Raw genomic sequence first — 21,054 nt, forward strand, 5'->3', positions numbered from 1 at the left:
AGAGTGAGAATTAAAACACGATTACAGGATACAAAATTATTCTGCAATTGTTGTGGCATAACATACTCTGAGTTTCCAGCTGGCAGCCCTCAAGAGTGTTTTGAGATGAGAAGAAATGCTGCTGACCTAGTTCAATTTTTGTGATCAGTTCTGTATTTCTGTTCTCTGAAGTATCAACATTACGTGTTAAAAAGGACTGAATGTTTTCATCAGACTTTCTTATCCAAATGATCTGCCCTAGAAAACATAGCCCTTTAACACTGAGAATTGTGACCCAAAATGGTAAAATTATTCCCTGATATTTCTGTGCAAGTCTCTTACTGGAAAGAAAAGAACATGGTCTTGGCTTTTGAACAGACACAGCTTTCTGGAGTTAAGGTGTTGACTGTGTGAGACAGACACCACAGATGAAGCTGTAAGTGAGATTTCTTCCTCTGTGTCCCACTTACAGTGAATTCTCCTCATGGGATGTATTTGTAGTAATAGCCCCAAAGGACAATTTTGATAAAACTATTTTTGTGAGCAAGAGCAAATATCTTGTGTTGGCGCATTTTTGGATTCATGCAAACAGCCTTAAAAGTGTTGCTGGGGAGAAAGGGAGCTGACAGATTCTGTTTATTTTAATATTCAGTGTAATGCTCACCCTGTTATCTATTATCTGTGGTCACAATGAATAACGGCCCTTCATAGCAGCATCATCCATTTCTTGCATTGCTGAATATTGGATTGCAATTCCACCAGAAGCAAAGGCCAAGAACCAGGTTTTAAATAGTTACAATCATTCACTTGGCATAAACCTTTTCTCTTGTTATCTGTTAATCTCAGCAGCAAGCCATACCCTGCAGAGCAAACAGCTAAGAATAATTATTGTGAGGTGGGTCCCTTTCCCTGGAATTCTGTTTTTTCTGTTCATGCTCAGTAAGATCATGTGAGCACTTCCCCTCACTCCTGCTGCACCATCTCTCTGTGTCCACTTCCTTAATTCGAGATCATCCTTTGCCTGTACAGCAAAAAAAGCACTGTCACTCAGCTCCCTGAAGGACTCCTGGTCTTAAGACATCCCAGCTCTTCTCCCAGCAGTACTTCACCCCTTCCCAAGTAAGAAAGAAAGGAGCAAGTAGGGATGGGGAATAGGGGATGTATTCAACACAGAAAAAGGAGTCTGCTGCTGATGGAACTGATTGCCATCTGACTAAAAGGGAATATAAGGAAGATGTGGCTCACTATGTATTAATTGCAGGTATAGTAGCTCCTGAAGTGGAGCTGTGTTCCAAGGAAGAGATACGATTGTTCTTCTGAGTCCATCTTAATTTGAGAAGCAACTGTACCACTGTCTTCAAAGACCTGCAGACTCTCATTTTCCAAGTGTCTCTTTCAGCATCTTTATAGTTTTGTCATCCCCACAGTTTTGTGGTCATCACTCTAACTGGGTACTAATTAATATTCTAAGTATGCACTGCGTAAAACAACTGCCTTTTATTTGTCATAGACTTGTTGTGAGATTAATTGATTTTGTGCTTTCCAGCTCTTGTTTTGTGACATTGGTAATCATCCTGCAGTAACCTCTTCCATGCCACTCACAACACTGTAGACTTTCATAACCCTGCTCATCTCTCTTTCCAGGGTGAAGGCCTGTCATCTCTTTGGTCTCCTGATGTATGGAAGCTACATCCTAGCCCAGTCTTGCCAACCTTGTAATGAATCTTAATCATATTCCCTCCTTTTCTTGCCCTGCCAATAAGAATATTTTTATGCATATTCATACACTAAATTTGGGGATAGAACACATAATTTTCCTTGATGAAATGCACTTGTTGTAGCACAGGTTGATATGAAAAGTGCCTGTTGCTTTCATATAAGGAAGGCCGGGAAGACATTTCACTTCATGCAAACCTTCAAAGCCCACAAAACTACCTTAAATATCTTTACCGATTATTTAATTTCATAAGTACATGCAAGTATGTTTGCACAATCAAGCCTTCTTTCAAGCCATTTGTTTAGATCTTTCCTTCCATCCTATATGTTACTTTTGTACTTCCTCACAATTAGAATTAACATTGGAAAATCAACTGGAAAATAGCAAAGTATCCAGAATGGGTGAATTGCTATCTTAAAAACTAATTGTGAAATCAAATCTAGGTTTTCAAACCTTTGGGACTGGAGAAATGTGTTTATGGTGGCACTTGTCTTTCAAGAAGTAGTTGTGTACTTCACTATAATGCATGAAACTTTTATCTATTTAGTATAAGAAACTGAAAGAAGCACTTAAAAACTACTGGGAATTAGGAAGCTTGGGGCTGAGACAGACAGCTGTGTGTCTAGCTTCAGGACCACAACACTGCCACTCCAGATAGACTAATCAGTTTTGCTGAAGTATTTCTCAACACCATGCTACTGCAATAACACTCGTTCTGGGAGACAGACTAGAACTTTGGTGATGGTCTGCAGTTCCCCCATACATGTTCACCAGATAATGTGCAGCTAGCTAAATTTTCCTTATGCAGTGCTGAATTTTGTGTGCAAATATCTGCATGCATATGTGTCTGCATTCCAAGTGCCTTCTGCAATTTAGGGCAATGTCCTTAATGTTGCATGTAGTAACTGGGTCACCACTGAGTCAGAAGTTTGATTAATAACTATTCATAAAAATGGAAAAGGTGTCAACAAAAGATAACATGCCTCTCACTGCATCATACCTTGAACTACTGCTTAGGGTGTCTTGCTTTCGAATTCTCTGCTTCATTCCCCTTTAAAACAATTTGATCTAGACATTTTGCATTTTGGATGTCTGTACCACCTCCTGTATATTTGAGTAAGAAGATGACTCCTACAGAAGCCCGCCAGTGGGTTTGTCTATTGTGTTTAATTTCAAGCCCTTATGAAGAAAGAGAAAAATTACATTAACTTTGAATAAAGCAAATCATGTTGGATTTTGTTTTGGTAGTGAATAACAGTTTGCTGAGGTTTTTAGCCTTTCAATTCAGCAACCAAACGAAGGAATTAGTTATTTGCACAGCCCCGGGCAGAAGTAATTTCTAGAGTGCCTGACATCACGCTTATCAGGTTCTCCTCATGTTTCCCATACTTTTTGTTCTCAGAATATTGCATCTTTTTTTTCAGTGCAGAAGAATATATGAAATCTATCATTAATACAGGCCTTGTTTCTGTAACCATTCATACTGGCAGAATGCATCAGCAAATCACCCTGCAGCAAAAATTTCACATGGATAATGTGTGGATGCAAAACCATATTCTTGTCAAACGATGCAGCAGGGAAGTGATACTGATTTTGCACAAAGTGCAAGGTATGTGGTGATACTTGGTCCTCTGCTAAAGCTAGCCAGTATGATCTTTGAAAAACATAGGTGGACTAATTTTAGCTAGCAGGATGAGCCTGTACAACATTGCTATGTTCTATGTTACAGAACAGCTTAAAATTGTATCTATTCCATCATCAAATTACAGTCTTACACAGGAAATCCTATCTTCAAAAATCTATTTGTTCTTTACTAGGATCAGGCAAAACAAGAAATAAGGAGTGTTGCAATTTCAGGCTGTCAGTTTGAACTACTGGACTTCAGGCCCACTTGTGCAGGCTGACCACCAGTGTCTCTCAGCCAAATCAGAGATTAGAAATTATCTTGGTGTCTGCTTCGTTTGCCCCATTTGGCTGCTTAGATCATTACACAGAAAAGAAATACATGGCATCCCTGGTCCATCTTCTGCCTTTCTCAGGTAAAAAGAGATATGGAGGCACATTTCTCTCTCTCACAAAGCAATAATTGCCCAGAAGCTTTCTACTGACCAGCACCTGTTAGTCCCCAGTCCTGCAATAATCATGCATGTGTCTGTCCTCCACAGAGCAAATAATAAAACTGAGGGCTACTCAGATTAAATAGATTAAGGCTTTAGCTTCAATCTGAAGTCATTAGGAGTTTCTTGTAACCTCCTGCAAGGAAAGCTATAGCAAACAAATAAATGTGTTTCAATTTTACAGATCTGTTGCACCTCTTGGTTTGCAGAATGAACATCTTATCTAAATCCAGTTAGTGCAAGAAGCTACACTGCTTGGCATACCACCAGGACTCCTCTTATCTGACTTTGGCCAAGTAAAAGTGAGGCTTGTAGTCTAACTCTTTAACCTACAGGCAGTAATCCCTAACAGTAACAGGCACATCCAAGGGCAGTTCAACCCTTCTATCCTGAGCTCTTTGTTAAAACAGAGGATGAGTTTTTTTCTTCGGGAGTGGTTACAAGAGGACACCTCAACTTAGGGCTGCACAGCTGTAGGATAAGAGAGAGATGCACCTTGCTACTAGACTTGCAATTCCAAAGTGTAACATAAATAACAAAATGGGTAACATAGAATAAAAACACAATTTGTAAATCATATAAAGTTCAAATATTTTAGTTACCTTGTAATTTTATTACACTAGCTGCATGCCTTTATTTTACAAAATGAAACTTAAGGAAAGTCTATAAAAACATTTTAAAAAGCAACACATAAAAACAGGCTAGGTCATTACTATAACTATTTGGTTGAACTTTATTTCATCCCTTGAAAATTTGCTGATGTTAGTAAATGTTGTGGTTTAATCCCAAGCACAACTAAGCAGCACATAGCTCCTTCCTCCCTCTCTCACTCCATGGTGGGATGGGGGAGAGAATAGAAAGAACAAAGGTGAGAAAATTCATGGATTGACATAAAGACACTTTAACAGCTAAAGCAAAAGCTGTGCATGCAAGCAAAACCAAACAAGAAATTAAGTCCCTGCTTCCCGTTGGCAGGTTGGTGTTCAGCCATTCTTGGGAAAGCAGAGTTTCATCGCATGTAATAGTCACTAGAGAAGACAAATTCCATGACTCTGAATATCATCCTCCTTCCTCTTTTTTTCCACCAGCTTATATGCTGAGCATGACACCATATGTTATGGAAAATCCCTTCGGTTAGTTGGGGTCAGGTGTCCTAGCTCTGTCCCCACCCAGATTCTTGTTCATATAAAGCCTCCTCACTGGCAGGATGATGTGAGAGGCAGAAAATCCCTTGGCTCTGTGTAAACTCTGATCATCAATAACTGAAACATCCCTGTGTTATCAACACTGTTTTCAGCGCAAATCCAAAGCACAGCACCCTACTAGCCACTGTGAAGGAAATTAACTCTATTAATTCTATGTAAAAGAAAGCAAATTAAATATGTAAATTAAATTGGTCATCAGCCATGCCATTTTATGTCACAAGATATCAAAAATTTATAGATTTATAAATTTAAATACCTCTTTATAAAGATTCATTATAGATTTAAAAAGATAAAAAGACGGTGCATTAACTTTGTTTTCCAGTACACATGTAGTCACTCATGTTCAAGCTAAGCAGGAAGATGTCTTGGACTGTTGTTTGTTGCAGTTTGTTTTTTTCTCATATATGTGTGCATGTTAGACAGTCATGCCACCCATGTTAGACTCTTATATGTAATGTACGCTGGCTTACTTTGAGTAGAAAAGATAAATTTTTGGGTGAGACTATTGACCTGATAGAGAATAGGAAGGATCTGCAGGGGGATCTGGACCGGCTGCATTGATGGACTACAGTTCAAACAAGGCCAAGTGCCAGGACCTGCCCTTGCAGTGCTTACAGACTTGGGAGAGAGTGGCTGAAAAGCTGTCTGGTGAAAAAGACCCGGGCTTGCTGGTCATCAGCTGAACATGAGGCAGATTGTGCCCAGGAGGCCAAAAATGGCAGTGGCATCCTGGCCTGCATCAGCAATAGTGTGGCCAGCAGGACCGGGGAAGTGATTGTCCCCAGGTACTGGGCACTGGTCAGGCCACATTTTGAATCCTGTGTTCAGTTTTGGGCTCCTCACTACAAGAAAGGCATTGAGGGGCTGGAGCGTGTCCAGAGAAGGGCAGTTAAGCTGGGGAAGGGTCTGGAGAGTAAGTCCTGTGAGGAGGTGTTGAGAGAGGTGGGGTTGTTTAGCTTGGAGAAAAGGAGGCTCGGGGGGATTGTACTGATCTCTACAACTGCATGAAAGGAGGTTGTAGCCAGGTGGGGGTCAGTCTCTTCTCCCAGATACCAAGTGACAAGAGGACATGGCCTCAAACTCTGCCAAGGGAGGTTCAAGTTGGACCTTAGGAAGAAGTTCTTCATGGAAAGGACTGTCAAGCATAGTAATGGGCTGCCTAGGGAGGTGGTGGAGTCTCCATCATTGGTTGTGTTCAAACAAACCAACTGCACGTGGCACTCAGTGTCATGGTCTTGTTGACAAGGGGGTGTCTGGCCAGAGGTTGGACTTGATGATCTCAGAGGCCTTTTCCAATCTAGATGATTCTGCAATAAATTGATAACTTAAAAATTGGTGGTTATATAATTCTAAACCTGTTAATACTTTGACTGTTAGGAATTTTGGAATAAATAATGGAAAATTTATAATATGTTCTCTTTCAAGCAACTGTCAATCAAATATGCTAGTGTTTGACTCTGAATTTTTCAGTTTATTTTTCCTACTTACATTGTTTAGCTTCAATTAGAGAGAGCAAAGGAGGAGGGGTGAACAGGCTCACACAAACCTGTCCTTATTAGATGACTAAAGACACAAAACCATACAGTCTTAAGCAGATAACAGTTTTCAGCAGATAACATCATGGATGACAGTTGCCAAGGCAAATAATCATAATTAGGCACACTGGCAATAGTGCATTAGATTCTGAAGTTCAGCTGTAAGACAAATTATTCAAAAGAGTTTCTTAGAGTTGATTTCTAAATTTAGAGTAATATCCATGACAGAAGTGCAGTATGAACACTAATAAAATGTTGTTATGCATTTTAGTAGGATGCCACAGTATGAAGTAAAGCGACCTCAATAGTGGATACTGATTTTCTTCCCTCAGCAGTAGGAATTCATAGAAAACTTTAAAATGTCATTAGAAAAGTCCTCTTACATGTATTTTTATTGTTGTTCACTTCTAGAACAGTCTTGCCAGTCTTGACTGTAATAGAAAAGTTATCTAACATGTTACACAAATTTGACACTTTCCCTGTGCCAGTCTTCAAACACAGAGTGGTTCCACCAGAGTCCATAAACTGTTTTGTCGCCTAGGTGTTTCATGTCACAGCAGCTGGCATTGCCACATGTGCAGTTTGCCAAATTATATGTTATCACTTGAGCACAGATTATCTCCTTGAATAGAATACTGAGCTGGGCACTTTACTTTCATTCCAATATACGAAAAAGTATATGCTGCTGGCACACGTATTCTTATGGATTTTTTTGCCTGTTTCCTTTGGCCATCTGTCTATGGAGGAAAAGAGCTAGATTACACCCCATTAACTGGCAAAAGAAATACATTCTAAGGTAGTATTTTTGTCAGGTTTGCCATTCTAAATGAACTTCTTTCTGTCATGTGATTTAAATTCTTTCCAACAATTTTGTTCTCTATTACCTCTTCAAAACAAACTTATTTCATTTGGTGTTTAGCCCCCCTTCATTCACATTCGATTAGGAATTTCCCAGTTTGACAAGGAAATAATGAATTAAATCTGAGTCACACTTGCTATTTTAAGTAGGTGAATACATTCTTTGCTTTCTTAGCATATTACTGATTGGTCCTTGTTCTTCTGCTCTGGAAGGCAATGAGATTTTCTCCTCTCTTGCTTCCTTGCTCTGTAAAAAGACAAAATAAAGCAAAGGACAAAAGCTTTCAGGTTTTTTCTAATCTAAATTAGAAAAACATCTAGATTTTTCAAAGCAAACCATATTTACATCTTAGTCTTTGAAGATTCAGACGTCTATTCCATTTTATTGTTTTATGCTATGATTTTCTTTCCTATTGCTATAGTAAAGGCATTTACAGTCTTTGAAAAAGGAAATGCTAACTGCTTGCCATGGAATATGTCTTTCTTAGGTTCTAAATTTACTTTTATTGACTTCAGATTCCTGGGATTTTTTCATTCCTTAGTTTGCTTACACCCCACTAGTGGGCTCAGTACCTACCAATAGCCCAAAAAGCTTATCTCTACTGAAGATTTCATGCTTTTTCTGCCACCAGCAGAGATCTGTACTAAAAAAGAGCACGTGCTGATAGTGAGTCGCTGCCGCAACTCTAAATGAAAGTGTGTGATGCTGTATCAGACAGTAGCAGTTGTGTGAAGCATTGGTACTAGCACAGCACTGTGTCCTCAAAGTTCCATTAATTCTGGACTCTCAGCTACAGATTGCATTGGCTCCAGCAAGAATAGAAGACTGAAGATGTTAGTAGTCTTTCTCTTGCTGCTTTCCTATGTTGGCTCCATTTCTCAACCAGGTGCCAGAGGAGACCACAGAGATTTGCCACATATCTGTGTAGAGTTGGTGGAGATATGTGGGTTTTGGAGGAGCGTGGGGAAGGAGAATGTCATAACTCATGTGTAGCAGTAGAAACCCACAAGTCATCCACAATAGCCGGTCTTTATTCTTCACAGCTCATATTTATATAGTTTGCTAAAGGCATTGTGTTTAATTCTAATTGGTTATTTACTTATGGCAATTCAGTTCATTGGTTAGTAGTTGCTAGCGTATGTGTCTGTCAAAGCTTTCCTCTTTAATGTTGTTTACATTCTTTTTTCAAGGGTACAGAATCATTCTCACAGTTAGAAGACTCTATTTTTACAGGTGCATATTACTTTCTCACGGGAACTTGTTAGGCTATCTATTAGCTGTACTTCACTGATGTAGAAGGCCTGAGCCATGATTTTACAAGGGTAACCAAAGTTCTTATTTTATAAGGCTTTACCTATATGAAACACTCATGGGATGGAGGAAAATCAGAGAATGACACAGTCCCAGAACCAACTTGAGCTGTAACATGTAGCATGTTCTTCAGGAAAAATTCCACTAGTTGAGGGTTGGAGCATTGATGAGGGCAGAAGAGGGGGATATGTCCATCTTGCCGAAGGTTAAGCTCTCTGACATTCCCTTCCTGCGGAATACATCCTTGCCTAATCAAGATATTCAATGTTACATTGGTGGAACAAACCAGACATGGCTGTGGAATGGAAAGATGTGCTGTTGTAACTGTAGATGAAACTTAGTACACCATGAGTAAGCCAGTAAAAATTTGTCTACTCTTCCATTTACCGTGGAAGAGGTATCATTGGTAAAGCTGACGCTGCTTGTGAGTCCCTCTGCCTAAATTTTGGAAGAAGAAATACAATAACAGGATTGTTGTCCCAGTCCCGTTCATGATGGGACACAGGACAGTGTGTGGCACTTAAGCCTCTAGAACATTGGAGCTCAAAAATGTCACATCTGCAGGCCAGCTTAGGAATTGCAATTAGGGCTTATGTGTTCCCTCTAATCATGACATTAGCAGATGACTTGTGCTCTTTGTGATAATTTTTAAGACATCTCTTTATTTTAATCAGAAAATATTTTCAACAATAAATTATAATTTATAATTAATAAAGAAGAATAAATTATAATTTTTGAATGTATGCTTTAAGTGTGCCTTTTTTGTTTTTAACATATATACTCAAACTACCTGTGCATACAGTCAAGTGCTACCATGAAGGGATCTTTTCACTGGATGATGAAAATGAGTCTTCCTGACTCTGCAGGACAGAGGGCAAAATGTTTTCTTTCCACATAGGAAGATTTAGAAAAGTATATTCAGTGGCTCTTCTGTGCCACACAAAGTTTCATCTTCATTGATATACCCTAAAGAACCTACTTATTAAAATCCTACTGAAGCATGATTGAAACAAAGATATTTGTTAAGCTAACACTGCTGGAGTTGAGAAATACCTGTCCCTGGCAATGTACTGCAGAAACGCTTTTCCTTCTTTCCTCCAAGCATAAGGAAGCTTTCAAGTTATGCCTTAACTATAAAGGCGCTATTTTGTTCCTTTCTCTCAAGTTCACTTCCAGTAGGAACATTTCTATTAACTGAAATGAGTATAAATTTTGTCCTGTCAAGTTTCTATAATAGTTTTGTGGACCTATTGGATATTGCCAGTGACTTTTCAGAGGGAGTAAATGTTAAAGATAAAAGCTGAAAGTAAAAAGACTAGCAGTAGTTTGGATACTGCATGATTTATTCATTGCCAGTTTGTATCTGGTATCAACTGTTAGCTAGCCTTTCTGATGATTAATCTTTATTGATGTATTTCTAAAGCACTCTGATTTAGTAGATATGAGGATAACTAGGAAGACAGCTTGTGCTTTTTATGCTTTCAGTTTTCTTGTTTATTCTCATAACCTTTCTCAGCTCTTGTTCCTATTTGAACAAGATTTGTGGAGCTGATCTCAACTTAGCCTACTATTAATCTTCTCGTCCTTTCAGCAATCATGCCTGCCTTTTTAGGATAGAGTCATATACATATTCTTTGATCAGGGAGTATCTGGGGTTTCTTTACATGCAGAGGTTTCCAACTCATTGTTACAGTCCAGTTTTAAAATTATTAGAAATGCTTCTGCTTGAATTAAGGTACAAACAAATGTCAAAGTAAATAGTATGGATTTTATTTGATAGCAAATGTGAGAAAGAGAGACAGAGAGAGAGAGAAAGGAAGACAAAGAAATAGAAAAGAGGTGGGGGGGACAGAAAGAGACTAACAGAGGCAGAAAAAAGAAAATACCACCACTCTCTGGATCCCACCATTGTCCCATTGATCCTCTCTAGCTGTTCTTCTTGGTGGTGAAGGTCCCTCTGAAAAGCATAGAATCCGATGAATAAAGATATGCTCAGACCAGGTGGTAATGCCCAGGTACCTCCCCTCTGTGGGGGGCAGCTTGATGCAGTCTCTTGCAGCAGACTCTGGATATGTTGCATCACTTTGCATCACATACAGTACTGTGGTGCAAGGTCTCAGGAATAAGTCTGGGGAGCACCTTGGGGGGGGTCTTTGATGGACTGTGACACCCCTCAGTTGCCTCTTATGTGAGTGTCCTGTGGATGTGGCCTGTGGGGTTGGAGGTTTCACAGCTGGGCTGATTTGTATAAGGGAGGATGGGTATTCAGTGCCTTCTGAGCAGAGGTTATGCCACACACCTCTTCCTTCACCCTCAGTTGCAGGAGGAGTCTGTAAACCTCTGTGGGCTGTGGTGTCCCCCACCCCAAACTCAGAAAGAGATGATTCTCAGTGCAGCTGCTGGGTTTGCCTTTCTTGTGGATGCATTCTTCTCCCTCAGCCTGAGATGACTGAGCAGTAGTGTCCCCTTTATCTTATCTGGACAGCTTAACTCACAGTCCAAAGTTCCAGTCAGGCATCTTCAAGGAGGGGTGAGCTTCTGTGGTTCTAGCTTCTTTATACAGTTTTTGCTATAATGGGTAAAACTCCTTCATAGCAATATTTTTATTAACCACTTAAATCCCTGACACTTATTTAGCTTGTGTTTTTGCAGATGGTACCTACAAAGTACAACATGCTACCGAGGTTTTCTCATTCTTATCATGCTACTTCTTGAATGCTGTCTTGTGGACTTTGTACATTCTAGCACTTTTAGGTTTCCTTATGCCCACTCTCCATCCCAATGTTTCTGCAGCCCATTGCCTTCCATTTTAGCCGACTTCACGTTCTCCTAATTCTTTCCCAAGGCCTTACCATCTCCATTGTGACTAACAATGTTCTGTGTGGAAGCTACCAATGCCTCATTAAAAACTATTGTTCTGATGAATTATTCCTTTCCTTTATTTAAACAAAAATAATCACTTAACCATAGGAAGATGTCAAGTTGGTCTGGTATAGGTGTATTCAGACTGAATGCATCGTGCAGTTCATACAGAGTGTATTGGTCATCTACCATAACTGTGTTGTTAGCCATTCTCTTACTACTCAAAATCTGTGCATTAGGTATCTGGTCTTTTAGGGATGGTCCTTTATGATTATGGTTGTAGCAATGACTTGCTGATAAATAGAATTTTCCAAGAAATCTCGGGACTGTTCTGAAACATTGCCACCTTGTGGCGTCTGGAAGCTCACAGTCTTTAACAGTGCTATTTCACGTACTTAGATGGAAGTGCATGCATAGCTGAATTTCTGATAATTCACTAATGAAATCTGCTGCCTTTGTTTTCCAGTTTACAAAAAAATATAAATGAATCCTAATAGTCGTACACAAAATCATTCTTCCATGCATTGCATTAAGCTTCTTATCACTCTCCTTTTTTTTTGTTTTTCCTCAGAGCGAATTAAAATATCTCTGAAGTGTAATGTACAGGTGACAGAGATTATGAACTCACTAAGATGTAGCTTTTAAAATGATACAAAATTGAGCATGGTACCATGGTCATATTAGGTAGCAGGCGGTAATATTTAGGATGTACTTTGGAGTCCCTGCTGACTAACTAGAAACTGAATCTCAAAATTATATAGATGAATTGACTCTGAAACAGTGTCATTAATGTTTTACAGGCATGTCTGATGCTTGTCTTCTCTAGGGAGAAAAGTTTATGTTAAAATATGGTGGCACTTTCCTCTTAAGTATAGGAATAACAAAAGAAGATCTGTGATAGACTGCAAAAATTGTTGGGTTAGATTTCATGTTCCATATTGTAAAGGAATTTTGTAGAGTAGATGATCAAAATCTCCTTTCTTTTTTGAGCTCCTTTTCCTATTTGTCATCATTATTGGACTGTTACTATAGAAAACAAAAATATTCATGTTTTATCAGCCAAGAAACAAATATGTAAACCTGGTTTTGTCACGTTAATTTTTTTTACTTTCTTCATTCCTAAAGTTGCTATGAAAATGCAAAAAAAAAAAAAGGTAACATGGGCATGAAGACTATCCTGAATAATTTGGTTCAGTGCTAGGAAGGGTGAAAAACCACCAGGATCTGGAGTGCCATGCAGACTTATTGCTTTCCCCAGCACAAAATTGGTAACCTCCAAGTCCCATTTAGAGCAAGTTCCACAAGACAGAGCTCTCTGCCACCCAGGTGTGGGGCTCAGACTCCCTGATGAGTCAAGGCAGTGCCAGCATGCTGGCTGGAAGGAGCAGTTCAGGAGGAATTTAATGAAGCTGGCTGAAAGAGATGGAGCTCTATCCATTACAGCCCTGCTCTCATGGGATTGAGAAACATGCAAAGTAATACAGTTTTCCACATGGCCCTTCCACAGCCTGCAGCTCTGAGGCAATGCTGCAGGCTGTGGAAGGGCCATGTAGAAAACTGTATTACTTTGCATGTTTCTCAATCCTCAATCCAACAGCTCCCTTGGTTGCTTCTCTCAGCTTGGTTGCTTATCTCAGAAGAAAATGACAGCTGTTTCCTTTGATAAAGTAGTTTGCTCTGACTATAAATAGTATTTCCATTTTGTTTTCTTTATATCTCACATGATAAACTACAGGAATACAACTTAGCATGGGAAAGCACAGCATGTTTTTTGATAGAAATTTGTGAGAATGCTGGCTAGGGACATTTAAGATATTCACGTGCTTTTGAGCCTTCTTTTCTGATGAAGGGGGTATGGATTCATTTACAGCTTCCTGAAAGAATTTGAAAATGTATCAGAGTAATTTCCCATACTAATGTAAAAAAAAAATCATTTTGTACAATAGGAATAACTGCATAATATTTGGACAACTGCATGGAATGATTCTAAATCAAGGTGAAAATTTTAAAGGACTTTGAGTAACTTATAATATGTTACAATGTGGGAAATTATTCCGAATCCTGGGAGGATTAAGATGTAGATTCTGGATGTCCGAAAAATCAGAAAAGGTGTTGGTATAGGACAGGGTCTCCTCCTCCAGCAGGGTCAAAGAATGTAGTGTTAAGGTTGCGGTCTGTGAGGAGTATTGTAATTCTTGCGGCAAGGACTGGGAGGTATAGGAGTAATAGGACCACTATGATTAGAACGGATCAGATGAATAGAGGCGTTTGGTATTGTGAGAGGTATGAGAAGTAAAATGAGAAAAGAGTATGATTTTCAAAATGGGAGGGGGACAGGCATCTTCTTTTGGAGGCAGGCACGAGAAATGTGTTAGGAATATGTACTGGGGACTCCCATAAAAGAAGAGCTGGGAGAGCAGAACCGGGATGCTTGTTGGAGAGGCATTGTCCAGGGCAGGGATGGGGATAGAAGAGAGAATTGTGGTGAGAAGCCTCCAAACTGGAGAAAGCTGAAGGGAGTGTTGGGGCAGAATAGAGCATACAGATGAGGGGTTTTTTTTCTTCAGTAGTGTCTGTTTGCTTCTTTCCTCTCCCTTCTCAGAAATGAGAAATCACACAACTCCCATAGAGTGCTAAGCCTTGAGCTCCTCTTTTGTTTTAGAAGGCCCACTTGTGTGTGGTGAGATAGCAAGATGGCTTCAGGGCTTCCCAGGGGGCTTCAGTCACCTGCCTCTCCTGGTCCTTGTGTACCAAGCAAGACACCTGGATACACAGTGGTCAAAGCAGACCTCTGGACATCATCGAGCCCAGCCATTCCTTCAAAGCAGGACTGCCAGTGACACCAGGTCTGGTTAACTGTGGCTTTGTCTACTCAAGTCTTGAATAATTCTTAAAGTTTTTTCTTGGGTCCAACCCAAAAAGAAAGTTGCAGTCCAGGGTTATGTACTTGTAAATAGGGTTGAGGATGTTCCAAGCAGTAACATAGGGTATTTTTGTCCATTAACAATGGGAAACACTTTTTTCTTATCCATTTCTCTGCCTTGGCATATTTTCATTCTTTGTCACGTGCATAATGGTACTAGTTGTGGAATAGGGCCAAGGTAACACCGAGCAATTCCTAATTCATTTGGTATGCGCATTTTGACTTGCCTTGGAGTCAAAATGAATGTTTGTTTCTCCTCTGTCTTCTAGTGATGCTCCATTGCTGGAGAGAGAAATTTGAATGTTTTTCTAAATTGATTATCTTTCTCAAAAATAACTATGTTTATTAGTAGAGCAGTAATCATTATTAATCAGGATGATACCATTGGCAGAGGCAGCTAAATTGGGCATTTGAAATCCCAGAGCAAGACTGGGAATATAAATTGTTGTGAATGAAGGAGATGTATATCCTCATCTATAATTTTCTTTTTTTAGTGAGATTTCTGCAGGGAATGCAAAATCATTGACTGACAATTACAGTCTCTGAAAGTATTTTTTTTTCAGCATGTGATTTCATTTTAGATCATTTTAATGCTGAGTAAAGATGTAGTGCATGAGAAGAGAGTACAAATCCCTAAAATACTGTAAGTTGGTTGTGTGGAAAAAAATTAATGTTCTGAAAACAGCTGTAATAATCCTAAAAAAAACATCATGAACAATTGAGAAAGAATAAAATGTAGAAACATTTTGTTTCTACTAGACCTTGTGATTAGGAATATATCATGAGTTGAGGCTACCTCAACAGAAAATAATTTGTGACCAATTAGAAGGTTTGCAACATGAGTGTTGTTTTATTTTGGTAAAAGGTGTTGCTAATTTATTAGTGCTCCCTGTATTACTCTTTCTATTTTTTCCTGTCATCACCCACCCCTGTTGGAGCCAACAACCACTCAAGCAAGAATGTCACCATAAATGTGAGTGGTCTTCCATTGGTTCTGTCACTTGTTCCATTCAATGCACTATCCTGCACACCTAGTTTTCCTTTTAGCCTGGTTAACAGATTATTTTTATAATCAGATCAGCCATACAGGAGCAAATGAAAAACCGGGACAAAAACTGTAGGACTTGCTGAATAAAGGTCTAGGCAGAGCCCCTTCCCAAACCTATCAACAGCTATATTTTGTGTACATGAATTCACTCTTGCTCCTCCAAAACTCTGAGTCCTTCAGCATTCCTTAGTCTGACCTGAAGGGCAATACTGCTTTGCTTGATAGATGAGATTTTGCTGTAAATAGGAGAGACTTTTCTTATATTCTTTCTAGAGAGCTGGATGGTGTCTTTCATTTACTTTCAGTATTTTGATACTCTGCATTGCAAGTTACATTTTCCAGTCTCCCCTTAAGGGACAAATCATGCAGTCATGCTGCTTACAGTCATGCTGCTGCTTCCCTTCTTGATCTGAAAGGTCAGCAGTGGCTACCCTTTGAGAAAGCCATAACTGCATTTTTCCTCACTTGGTGAGGAATCTAATCTCTAATCTCATCTCCATCTCACTCTCATCTCTAATGAAAAAAGCAAGTCATCATAATTTGATAGAGGATTTTCATATGTTCCCTTCAGCTCTTGTTATAGTCAACTTAACATGTATAAGAATCATTATTTTTGTAGCTTCCCTTAATACATTTGACATCTGCACATTTCAATGCAGTCAGGTGCTACATCCTACAGCTCTCCAATGCTGCCTTCACAGTAATGATTCTTATTACTTCCCTGGATTGCATGTTATTTGCCATGCACTGCAGACATTATCTGTGAGCTTTTTATTCACGTATTGTAATTGTGTTTGCACGCCATAGAAGAACTATTCAGTTAGCACTGCTCTCTGGAAGAGTCTGTCAGTATAACTTTTGCTTGCTTTTTTGTCTGGTTAAGTTTGACTTTCTAGGAAACAGAAGTCTAAACCCAGTCTCTCCTTAACAGTTTTGGATTTTACTAATCCGTTTCAGCAAAATGGTGAAGATCTTTTTTAACGTGCTCACTGCAAGAGAAGCTCCAGAGAACATTTAGTCCTTATCAGACATTGTAAATTTCTTATCCAGAGCAATACTTAAGAAATTCCAGTATCGCAGACATCCCTTTCACTAAAATCCTTTCTTTAGGATTTTTTCCTTCTGAGAAGCTGTGGCCTCAGAAACAAATGTAAACAATAGGTTGTCTGCTGCTGTGGAATGCAACAGGTGGATCTGTGATTGGTCTGGTGTGGATGTTTTGGTTCAGTGACCACTCACAGCAGAGCTGGCTCTCGCTCTGTGTCGGGGCCAGCTTGTGTGTTATCATTCTTTACTTTTCTATTCTTAGCTTAGCAAGCTTCTGAAAAAGCTCTCCTACTTTTTCTTTGTAGTATAGTTATAGTGTAGTATATATATATCATAAAATAATTAATCAAGCCTTCTGATAATGGAGTCAACCTTCTCGTCTCTTCCCTCAATTGAAAACCCTTGTGACAACCGTCACATTCCAGGATCACTTTTGCGGTCTTAAGCATCAGAGAATATAACCGTCTGTCCAAATTCCTCTCTTGTATGTGCTCTTTATTGCCTGAGAGGTGGTCATCTCCTTTTATAACCTCAGTTTATTTCTCTTAACACAGTAAATCAACTTTAGGACACAAGTAGCAGTCAACAGAGCTTCATAAGATCCACTATGGACAAAATACTTGGTTTGGATTGTAACCCAAAATTTATGTTACCCAAATACAATTCTGCTGCAGAAATATAAGTTTACTTAATTAAATCAGCATAAAATTTAGAGTGAATAACCATTTTTTAGTGATGTGAAATGCTTTGGTTGATTGGAAATTGCTATACATGTAAAGTGTCAACAAATATTGAAATCCATAATATTCTTTGCCATATTCTTGGTGTACATTGTTACGAATGTAGAGGAGTGCTTAAGTCCTGCCTTAATCTCAGATTTCTGCGAGTAGCTCTGTTGGGAGTAACCTGCAGCCCAGATCACTCTCACTCACAGGTTCTTAATAATGGTAGGTTAGGTCTATTGCAAAATTATTTATTTAATTTGCATTTATGTATTTATTTATTTAACACAAATTTAACAGACATAAAACTTTAACAGATGACATACTACACAGGATAAACAAAAGAAACACTACTACCAGATAACCACAGTGCACAACTGAAATACCTAATATTACAGCTAGCAAAGAAATAGCATAGATTAGGATTCCATGTAGCTTACCATCAAGTGCTGATGGGGCACACAATCATCCAAACTTGTGGGAGAAGTCCTGCACATTTCCAGGGTGTGTGTCAGACACTTCTACCTCCATGAAAATTTGTATAGCTTTTATAGTTAGTAAAGTAATGTGTCTCATAGTTGGGAATTCCTAGCTCATCTCCTTGCATCTCACTCTCAAGACAAGATATTTATTGTCAGCTGGGGATCTCACCTCCTTGGTGCCAGAGATAACTCACTGCTCAACATCTGTCCAGCCTGGGTTATGTCACCAATTCTTGTGAGGGGGAGAATGTCCAGAGCTATGCACCAGCTGATGGACATAGCAGATAAGCTCTTCTGTGGCAGGAAGGAATGTTCTGCTACATATATATATAAGAAGAGTAGGAAATAGAGCTAGCTAATAGTCCTTAGCCTCAAGACAATGTGACCACCACAAACACGACAGAACTTTAGTCCAAAGTTCACCAGAGAAGTTCTGCAAAGTTTAACTTCTTACTTCTTTCAATGTGTCTTCCAGAAGAAACTGTTAAGATAAAAAACCCTTTGAATAAACTTTGAGTATTATTTAATGGCTTTATCTGGTGAATGTGGGCATGTTGGCAACATAATAGCACTTGCTGATACCCTCTTCTCAGTGTTAACTTTTGCTCGTTATTTATCCAATATTGATTAAAGAAAAGGGGGATGAGGTTTGGCCAAAATACGCACTTCTGTGACATCTTGTAGCTGCCATTACAGTGGCTCTTGACTGTCAGATAACAGAATCACAGAATAGTTGAGGCAGGAAGGGTGCTCTGGAAGTCATGTGGTCTTAACCACCTTGGTTTCCAGGATGAGATCCTTCATCACTTTCAGGACCCAAGGTGAAACTGACTGGCCTGCAGTTCCCTGCATCCTCCTTCTTGTCTAGAGAAGTGACATTTTCTTTCTGCAGTCTTGCATCACTTCTCCCAGTCACCATGTTTGACTGTTAGGAGTGACTTTATAGTAGCGTCTGACAGCTCACTCAGTGAGCTTGTGAACGTGTCCTGTCAGGGCCTATGGATTTACATCTATCCAGTTTACTTAATTATTCACTGACCTAATCCTCTTCCATCAAAGGTACACCTGAATCAGATCAGATGTGGTTATGTGAATTCATTCAGACTGTTGCCATGGCTGAAACTAGCAGATCTGATAGATAAACATGGAAATGCATTTTAAATGGCAAGCATTTTCTGGGTGAAAATACAATGAATGAATGTGTGCATGTAGGTAGGTATCTTGAGTAGGTATCTATGGACCCCTTACAACACCTAAGAACAGCAGTTGCAGATTTTCCAGATGGTACCTGTGAATGGGTCAGAATATGTAAAAATACTACATGGGCTTTTATAGCCAATACTGACAAGATCCATAATATTAGAGACTCTTTTTATGCAGATCAGTGACCCGAGCTAAAAATTTCTCTATGAGTATAGCAAGAAGATGTGTTTAGCCAGGGTTTTGTACTGATGCAGTTCATTAAAGACATTGCCACACTGGCTAAGATGCCATTAAAACTGTGCTTACTGTTCCACTGAATTTGACAGTGGATAAATCCATCATCTACTCTCACTGCTTAATAACCAGCTGTCATAGTCCTGTAATGTAACACTTTCATTATATCCAGGAAGAAAAAGAACACACAAAAATATAGCAAATGATCCTGGGAAGTCTTTCTCAGACGATAAATGCTGATAAGAATAAAGTAAGTTGCTATTATTAGAACTGTAATGTTAAAAAAAATATGGACAATTATATGCTCTTGAGGCTGGCTTTTTTGTTTGCTTTTTCTGGTTTGTTGTGGGAGTCTTTTTTTTGGTTTTTGGGGTTGGGTTTTTTTTTGGTGTGTGTTTTTTTTTTTTTTTTAATGTGCAGAAGACTTAAAAGGAGACACCCACGCTGTTTGCAGGAGTTTGAGAGAAATGGTTGATGTTATTTATGCAGCAGACATTTTAAGAAAGCAGATTAAGAGAAGATTGTCCAGTTTGCTAGTTTAAAACTTAGAAAAATGGTCACACACTATACCACAAACCTGATGTTGCTTATATTTTCTTTTAGGAACGTCTCTTGATGAGCCTTTTGCCCAGGAATGTTGCAATGGAAATGAAGGAAGACTTCCTGAAGCCACCTGAAAGGATTTTCCACAAGATTTACATTCAAAGGCACGACAATGTTAGGTAGGATTGATGCAGCCCATTAAATAAACTAAAGAACTAGGAATATTTAGTACAAGGACAGTGATGTATAATTGCACTCAGGTTTCAGAGGTAAAAAACCAAGCAATAAAGTGAAGATTTACCATTTATACAGAGTAGAAGAATGGGTGCACTAGGAAGATTTAATCTTCTCAGGAGATAAGCCTGAATCAATAAATGTCTTAGAATAGTACTGCTGGGAGACTAACAGCTTTTTCCAAATGACTAGTCATTGGTTTTGTACTGTATTATGTTTTGGGTGAGCAGGAGTATTTGTTCTGCATGCTAGTTTTTGCACATTTATATATTTTTGATAGTAAGATTAATTACTTCTAAATTAATAGATTTTCCTGGGTAATAGCATGGAAACACAGAAAGAAAGTGTGATGCAAACGTAAAGAAATGTGTATTTGTCCACATCACATGAGGGTTACCCCCCAGAGATTATTGACTAAGGCTCAGTTCTACTTCTTGCTCTTGTTCAGTAGGTGTGTGCAAGTGCTGTCATACTGCTTTTTCTTGAAGTGCATTCTTAGTTTTAATTCTTCTTTGCCTCCAGAACAAATTCCTTAAAGAACTTGTCTGTGTTTTATCACACTACTGCCAAGTGCCTTGCTTCCACATCAAAAACAGCAAAAAAGTTCAGTTGGTGTCACTCTTTTACTAAACAAGGTGCAGTGTTAGTAAATGACGCCACAGAGCTGCCTTGATTTGCGTGGTGTACTCATGTAGCAAAAGAGTAAACTTCAGCACCTTCTCCTCTCCCTCCTCCACTGCTAAGTTTCTTCTCTCAAGATTTAGTCTACCTCCCATTGAGCTGGCTTTGATATATGCAAGGAACACTTCCTAGTGACTAAGTTGCTGCAACTAAAATCATTTCTGTCACTAAGGGAATCAGAGGTGTCTATGATGGGATCAGAAGACTGCCAAATTAGGTCAGTTTTACACTGTAGAATTTAATATTACTGAATTAAAAATTAGTAGTTTACTTCATGTTAATGGTTAAATTTTGCATAATATTAATCTCATCACTTTGCTTACAAAACTTGGTCTTTAAAAATTGTTTAAAA

At 38.9% G+C, this 21,054-nt stretch overlaps 1 protein-coding gene across 1 annotated transcript in view; it reads left to right on the top strand.

The window, feature by feature from the left end:
- Positions 1 to 21,054, top strand: part of ADCY1 (adenylate cyclase 1) — a 177,159-nt gene that overhangs the window by 75,473 nt on the left and 80,632 nt on the right. Inside the window, exon 7 of the mRNA XM_031062174.1 lies at positions 19,848 to 19,966. Within this exon, the coding sequence (XP_030918034.1) occupies positions 19,848 to 19,966 (119 nt within the window). The remainder of the gene's footprint in view (positions 1 to 19,847; positions 19,967 to 21,054) is intronic.

Source organism: Geospiza fortis, unplaced genomic scaffold (genome assembly GCF_000277835.1).
Source record: "Geospiza fortis unplaced genomic scaffold, GeoFor_1.0 scaffold108, whole genome shotgun sequence".
NCBI lineage: Eukaryota > Metazoa > Chordata > Aves > Passeriformes > Thraupidae > Geospiza > Geospiza fortis.